The sequence below is a fragment of the Ovis aries genome, chromosome 1 (genome assembly GCF_016772045.2).
Source record: "Ovis aries strain OAR_USU_Benz2616 breed Rambouillet chromosome 1, ARS-UI_Ramb_v3.0, whole genome shotgun sequence".
Taxonomy (NCBI): domain Eukaryota; kingdom Metazoa; phylum Chordata; class Mammalia; order Artiodactyla; family Bovidae; genus Ovis; species Ovis aries.
In genome coordinates this window covers 110,317,766-110,326,239 of record NC_056054.1, presented here as the reverse complement: position 1 = coordinate 110,326,239, position 8,474 = coordinate 110,317,766, and the positions used below count along the sequence as shown (strand labels likewise).

The 8,474-nt window shown below is 42.5% G+C and overlaps 1 protein-coding gene across 1 annotated transcript in view; it reads right to left on the bottom strand.

Moving 5' to 3' along the window:
* Window positions 1-243: 243 nt before the first annotated feature.
* LOC101113975 (olfactory receptor 10J1-like) overlaps window positions 244-8,474 on the bottom strand; it is a 33,065-nt gene continuing 24,834 nt past the window's right edge. Inside the window, 1 exon segment of the mRNA XM_027965428.1 lies at window positions 244-1,190. Within this exon segment, the coding sequence (XP_027821229.1) occupies window positions 244-1,190 (947 nt within the window).

Here is an 8,474-nt window from a genome sequence, read left to right as displayed (position 1 = left end):
CCCAAATCAAGTTCTTTCTCTTATATTGATGCTCCATACCATCTATGCTGTCTTGTCAGAGGCAGGCTTGCTTGTACTTTGGAGCCCCTTTCTCCAGGGCCTGGATATATAATCCTTTTATCTCCTCTACCCAACCAATGCATGGTAGGCTCCAGAATTTTCCTTCTAGGTGCTGTTGGCACTGCTTTACTTTCTCTTCCCTGTAGAATCTTCCAAGATCCTCTTTGTAACAGGCCCATCTTATCAGGAAAGCTTCCTGCCAATGGCCCGGAGCAGAGCTTCCTTGGCCTCTTTGTTCCTCAGGGTGTACACCACAGGGTTCAGTAGTGGGGTGATGACAGTGTAGGTCACTGAGATCAGCTGATCCTCACCCTTGCTGTTCTCTGACTTGGGCTTGAGGTAGGCAATGGAGGCACAGCCATAGTGCACAATGACCACAGTGAGGTGGGAGGCGCAGGTGGCAAAGGCCTTCTTCCGGCCCTCAGCTGAAGCAATCTTGAGGATGGTGGATATGATGAGGATGTAGGAAATGAAAACCAATCCCATGGGAACCAGGATCACCAGGACACTGATGATCAAAGTCAGGATCTCATTGACAGTCGTGTCAATGCAGGAGAGCTTCATCACGGGCCGGATGTCACAGAAGAAGTGGGCCACCTTTGTGGCACAGAAAGGTAACCTGAATACAGACGTCACCTGTGTCATGGCCACAATCAGCCCGATGCCGCAGGCCCCCCACACCAGCTGGATGCACACCCTCCTGTTCATGATGACTGTGTACCTCAAGGGATGGCAAATGGCCACATAGCGGTCATAGCCCATCGCTGTGAGCAGGAAGCAGTTGTTGATGGCCAAAGTGATGAAGAAGAACATCTGAGTGGCACAACCTGCCAATGAAATGGACTGACTCAGGCCTATGAGGTTGCAGAGCATCTTGGGTATAATGATGACTGTGTACACAGTCTCTGAAGCTGACAGTACGCTGAGGAAGAAATACATGGGGGTGTGGAGGTGATGGTCAAGGCTAATGATGGCCACAGTGATGATATTGCCTGCCAGGGTTAACATGTACAGTGCAAAAAACATGATAAAGAGGGTGAACTGGTGCTCACAGAAGCTGGAGAAACCCTGGAAAGTAAACTCACTCACCAGAGTGTGATTCTCTTTCTTCATTAAGTCATATATGGTATCTAAGAAAGTAAAAAAATATTCTATAAGGAACCTAGTTGGTTAATTTCTGTTATTAGTAGACTGGGCAGATTCTTTTGGTTAATCTACTTCAGGTTTCTGCTGATTTATAGCCACACTCATGCTCATTTCTTTTAGGAATAGACAGAGGAGAAATGTTCTTTTCTCGCTAAAGTGGGTGGCTTTTAGAGTCAAATGGTATAGACTCATATCCTACTTCTGTCATACACTAACTTATCTTGGGCAAAGAATTAACATATCTAAGACCAATTTCCTTACCTTTATATTAATACAGTGGTGATAACAATATCTCAGAATTGTTGGTAGAAACATTTTAAACTAAGTATCATACTTAGAATTTGAACAATTATTGAATCCATTCAAGTTCAGTGGTGTCAAGCAGAGCTCTAGGCTCCATGTATGCTCCATGTCTGACTCTTGGTGACCCCATGGACTATAGCCCAACAGGCTCCTCTGTGCATAGAATTTCCTAAGCAAGAATATCAGAGAAGGTTGCCACTTCCTCCTCTAGGGGATCTTCCTGACCCAGGGGTCAAATCCACAACTCCTGCACTGGCACTAGGATTCTTTGGGGCTTCCCTACTGACTCAGACGGTGAAGAATCTGCCTGTAATGCAGGCGACCCAGGTTCTATCCTTGGGAATCCCCTGGAGAAGGGAATGGCAACCCACTCCAGTATTCTTGCATGGAGAATCCCATGGACCAAAGATCTTGAGAGGCTACAGTCTATGGGGGTCTCAAAGTTGGACACGACTGAGTGATTAACACTGGGAACACTGGTGCCACCTGAGAAGCCCCTCTTGGCTCTGCAGATACCTCCTAATTCCTAAGTGTCTAGGGTTTAAGGTAGAGGTCTTGTCACTATGGTTTACACACTGCCTTTTCATTTCAGCCTTTCAACTCCAAGATACTATTCCTCTCAGCTTTGGTCCTGCACTACTTTTCCCGAGACACTGCTCAGTTTTCAAAGCTACACAAAGCTCATGACCTCTGTAAAATCCTCTCTCTTCCCTCCCTCTCTCCCTCTCCCCAAATCCATGTCCTTGTACATGTAGGACGTGTGTATACTGGTTCTTCTGTGTTGAAAGAACTATAGTGCCTATGTGATTACAAAACATGTTCATAAGCATTATTTAATTTCATCACCATCCAGTGGAACAGGGAGGGCAAGAATTATTATTTCTATTCAGAAGGAGAGACTGAGGATCAGCTGTACTCAGGAAATTGTCTGTGGACACACAGATGTCAAAGGATGAAAATCAATATTTGAATACACGTCTTGTGATCCTATGTCTGTTGTTCCTTTTACTACAAAATTGTATCATGAAACTTGCCCCCATAATGGCTACATTATACAGTCTTTGAGAGTAGGGACCATATATTCCAACTCTGTGTTGCTAGTGTGACCACTGCAATGTAGGGCACAAGGGTTTGCTGGTGGAATCATTACAGGTCACTGGTCCATCAAACAAATTGCCTCTTAGGAGACAGGTGTTAGGCTACCATAGTGAGGTCTTCTTCAAAGAAGAGGAATATTCCGTGTTTATAATCTCTGTCTCCTTGTCTTTCTGTCTATACTTGTGAGAGCAACAAACTGCTAATGAACTAGGCTAAATTTTGACACTGGAGTTATAACTAGAAAAAAGCATGACTCTGTGAACATCTAATTGGAAAATAGACTAGTAGTGAAACTTTTCTAGTAGCCTTTATGCTATTACTAAACTACATGTAATTATGTAACAGGTTAGCTATAAAAACAAATTTAATAATAGAAAGCATGAAGTTGCTGAAAAAGTGCATTTTGCTGGAAGTAAAGCAAATTAGCAACACAAAAATGACTTACTATTGGGTAAATTTCAACGGCAAGCTTCTTTAATGCTTTTAAGATTAATCAATTCCTCAGAAATATACCATTTTAAATAAAGGAAATCTACAAAATGGTATTTTTAAGGGGTTGGTGCACAGTTACGCTTCAGGTCTTCAGAGCATTATATGAAAGGACCACAGTATGAAGTTGAAAAAAGAACAGTTTTTTTGGTTAGATGTCAGGGACCATTTCATAACATGGAAAGTTGTTTGGCCTTGATGTGTATATTGTGGTTTGGTTCAGTTCAGTCTCTCAGTCGTGTCCGACTCTATGCAACCGCATGTTTTGCAGCACACCAGGCCTTCCTGTTCATCACCAACTCCCAGAGTTCACTCAGACTCACGTCCATTGAGTCAGTGATGCCATCCAGCCATCTCATCCTCTGTCATCCCCTTCTCCTCCTGCCCCCAATCCCTCCCAGCATCAGAGTCTTTTCCAATGAGTCAACTCTTCACATGAGGTGGCCAAAGTACTGGAGTTTCAGCTTTAGCATCATTCCCTCCAAAGAAATCCCAGGGCTGATCTCCTTCAGAATGGACTGGTTGGATCTCCTTGCAGTCCAAGGGACTCTCAAGAGTCTTCTCCAACACCACAGTTCAAAAGCATCAATTCTTTGGCGTTCACCCTTCTTCACAGTCCAACTCTAACATCCATACATGACTACTGAAAAAACCATAGCCTTGACTAGACGGGCCTTAGTTGGCAAAGTAATGGCTCTGCTTTTGAATATACTATCTAAGTTGGTCATAACTTTTCTTCCAAGGAGTAAGCGTCTTTTAATTTCATGGCTGCAATCACCATCTGCAGTGATTTTGCAGCCCCCCAAAATAAAGTCTGACACTGTTTCCACCGTTTCCGCATCTATTTCCCATGAAGCGATGGGACCGGATGCCATGATCTTCATTTCCTGAATGTTGAGCTTTAAGCCAAATTTTTCACTCCCCACTTTCACTTTCATCAAGAGGCTTTTGAGTTTCTCTTCACTTTCTGCCATAAGGGTGGTGTCATCTGTAAATCTACTCTATGAGGCTTTATAAAAAGTGTCTATGTGGATTATCATTTGTCTGAAGACAAGATATAGACAAGGATACATGGCTGCTAAGTGGCAGAGTCACAGATTACCATATTAGTCAAGATACTCTTTAATCCTGGAAATGATTCCTTAGGATTAGCAGATGATCTTTCAAGTGGTAAATAAAGGATAAAGAAAAAGAAAAATTCATACACACCTGGACCCTTTCCAGCTTAATATAATTCCACCCTTTAACGTCAATAAAACCCTTGATTGTTGAGTTGCTAAGTCATGTCCTACTCTTGCAACCCCATGGACTGTAGCCTGCCAGGCTCCTCTGTTCATGGGATTCTCCAGGCAAGAATACTGGAGTGGGTTGCCATTTTCTTCCTGAGGGGATCTTCCCAACCCAGAAATCAAACACAGGTCTCCTACACTGCAGGCAGATTCTTTACCAATGAAGCTTTAAGGAAGACCCTCAATAAAACTCTTACATCTATTGTATTCCTCAGTGGCTCCCTCTGTAAATCCCTGATGTCTTTTCCAAAATCTAACTTACTTTTCTTCCTGCAAATTTGTGGCTCAACAGAAAAATGGAGGAGGAAATAAGAGATATGGCCCATTGGTCAGAAGTATTCACAAATCAAGGTTGTGAGAAAAAGGTACCTAAATGCAGTCCTTTCATCTGCTTTAGAGCTCTTCCAGGGATGGTGGTAAAAGGAAATTTACTGGGATACTAGATATTTTCTCCAGCTGAAGGAGGAGCTTTTGACACCCAAGAAAGGCTCTTTGGGGCTCATCTCTCAAGGTTTCTGGGTACAAGTCCCTGGGCACTCTCGAGAGTCAATTTGGGGCTAGAAGGAAGCAGACAATGGGTGCCCAGGGGCCTTGTTAGGTAGAGGGCTCATTTACCAGATTTTATGTGCTTGTGCTTTGGGAGTCTCACGGCATTTTGCACTGCAAGTAGAAACAGCAGTGGCGTATCTGTCAGGTTTTATTTTTTAAATATTCTATTTTTATATAGTTGGGCCTTGGAAAACCATGGTTACAAAGCCCAAGTGAGCTCTAGCAAAGAGTGAAGAGCCTCTGTCTTAGATTCCAGGAAACTATACAGCTCTCCCTGTAGTCTCCTTGGTTATCAGAAGCTGGGTTGTTGTTGCTGTCATCATTTTCCCTTTCTCTTCTTTTCTGGAACTGAAGCCATCAATCTGGCTATTGCTTTTGTCCTATTGTAGGGCTTTAGAAATGGGAGACCAAAACTCAATAGACGGTAGAGACTTCTCTGAAGGCCAGGAGACCACTGTGCATGTCTAAAGAAATCTGAGCCAAGATTTCATCCCATGGGGTTTTCCAAGAAAATGGTTAAATACACAGAACATCACAAGCCCAGCCTGGAGTAACCTCCACACTAGTTTCCCCACCCAATCCCAGGCACCCTCTTTGCTTTTTTGGTTGTTTAGTGGCTAAGTCATGTCTGACACTTGTGATCTTCAAGTCACAAGTCTAGTCTGTAACCCACCAGGCTCTTCTGTTCATGGGATTTCCCAGGCAAGAATACTGGAGTAAGTTGACATTTCCTTCTCCAGAGGATCTTCCCAACCCAGGGATTAAAACTGCATCTCCTGCATTGTCAGGCAGATTCTTCACCCTCAAGCCATCATGGAAACACTTTTCTCTCCCTAAGAGCATATTATTCTCACCATTTTGATCTTTTCTGTTGGTAAAAGACAAACTGATGCATAATAAAAATTTTAAGCGTTTACTTGAGCAAGTTCAGTTCAGTTCAGTCACTCAGTCGTGTCTGACTCTTTGCGACCCCATGAATCACAGCACGCCAGGCCTCCCTGTCCATCACCAACTCCTGGAGTTTACTCAGACTCACATCCATCGAGTCAGTGATGCCATCCAGCCATCTCATCCTGTGTCGTCCCCTTCTCCTCCTGCCCCCAATCCCTCCCAGCATCAGAGTCTTTTCCAATAAGTCAACTCTTCACATGAGGTGGCCAAAGTACTGGAGTTTCAGCTTTAGCATCATTCTTTCCAAAGAAATCCCAGGGCTGATCTCCTTCAGAATGGACTGGTTGGATCAAGCTCTATTCAAATTAGATAGTGCCAAACCAAAAGTAGTTATGGGTACTCCATTGCCAGGAACTTGGGGAGAAACTTCTATAAAGAAAAGACAGATTCATCCACCTCATTAGAACTGACTCAGATGTATTCCTTTTCATAGCTGAGTAATATTCCACTGTGTATACATACCGCATCTTCCTTATCCGTTCATCTGCCAATGGACATCTTGGTTGCTTCTCTGTCCTAGCTATTGTAAAGAGTGCTGTAATGAACATTGAGGAACATGTGTCTTTTTCAATTTTGATTTCCTCAGGATATATGCCCAGTAGTTGGATTTCTGGGTTGTATGGTAGTTCTATTTCTAGTTTTTAAAGGAATCTCCATACTGTTTTCTACAGTGGTTGTATCAGTTTGCATTCCCACCAACAATGTAAGAGGGTTCCCTTTTCTCCTCACTTTCCCCAGCATATTGTTTGCAGAATTTTTGATGATGGCCATTCTGACCAGTGTGAGATACCTCATTGTAGTTTTGATTTGCATTTCTCTAATAATGAGTGATATTGAGTATCTTTTCATGTATCCATTAGCCACCTGTATGTCTTCTTTGGAGAAATGTCTGCTTAGGTCTTCTCCCCACTTTTTGATTGGGTTATTCATTTTTCTGGTATTAATCTATACCAGATTGCTTGTACATTTTGGAAATTAACTCTTTGTCAGTTGTTTCTTTTGCTATTGGATGAAACTTGAGCCTATTATACAAAGTGTAGTCAGAAAGGGAAAGAGAAATAGTGTATATTAATGCATATATGGATACACCCATTTGAATGCAGAGTTCCAAAGAATAGCAAGAAGAGATAAAAAAGCCTTCCTCAATGATCAGTGCAAAGAAATAGAGGAAAACAACAGAATAGGAAAGACTAGATATCTCTTCAAGAAAATTAGTGATAACAAGGGAAAATTTCATGCAAAGATGGGCTCAATAAAGGACAGAAATTGCATGGACTTAATTTGGCTTAAAGCTCAACATTCAGAAAAGGAAGATCATGGCATCCGGTCCCATCACTTCATGGGAAATAGATGCGGAAACAATGGAAGCAGTGTCGGACTTTATTTTTTGGGGCTGCAAAACCACTGCAGTTGGTGACTGCAGCCATGAAATTAAAAGATACTTCCTCCTTGGAAGGAAAGTTATGACCAACCTAGATAGTATATTCAAAAGCAGAGCCATTACTTTGCCGACTAAGGTCCGTCTAGTCAAGGCTATGGTTTTCCAGTAGTCATGTATGGATGTGAGAGTTGGACTGTGAAGGCTGAGCACCAAAGAATTGATGCTTTCGAAGTGTGGTGTTGGAGAAGACTCTTGAGAGTTCCTTGGCCTGCAAGGAGATCCAACCAGTCCATCCTAAAGGAAATCAGTCCTGGGTGTTCATTGAAAGGACTGATGTTGAAGCTGAAACTCCATTATTTTGGCCACCTCATGTGGAGAGCTGACACATTTGAAAAGACCCTGATGTTGGGAAATATTGAAGGCAGGAGGAGAAGGGGACAACAAAGGATAAGGTGGCTAGATGGCATCACCAACTCAACGGACACGAGTTTGGGTAAACTCCGGCAGTTGGTGATGGACAGGGAGGCCTGGCGTGCTGCGGTTCGTGGGGTCACAAAGAGTTGGACACAACTGAGCAACTGAACTGAACTGAATACATATATATGGAATCTAGAAATATAGTAAAACAATCCTATATGTAGGGCAGCAAAGGAGACACAGATGTAAAGAACAAACTTTTGGACTCAGTGGCAGAAGGAGAGGATAGGATCATTTGAGAGAATAGCATTGAAATATATACATTGCTATATGTAAAACAGATAACCAGTGGGCATTTGATACAGATACAGGCCACCCAAAGCTGGTACTCTGTAACAACTTGGAGGGATGAGGGGTAGCAGGGGGAGGGAAATGGGAGGGGTGTGCAGGATGTAGGGGACACATATGCCTATTCTGATTCATATGCCTATGCTGATTCATATTGATGTATGGCAAAAGCCACGACAATACTGTGAAATAATTATCCTCCAATTAAAATAAATTATATATATATAAAAATTCTTGGAAAAAAAAAAGGCATGGAAGCAAAGTAAAAGTATTGACTGTCTGTAGCTTAAAACTTGGTTGGCTGTTTGTGATCAGTTGTCCTGAGGCTTTGACTTCATAACTTGGAGGCATTTATTTCCAGGGTTCGTTTGTTTACATTAAATTGCTCCCTCAGTCTAATGATCTCCTTGTTCTGTTAATTTAATAAAATGTACCCTTACCTA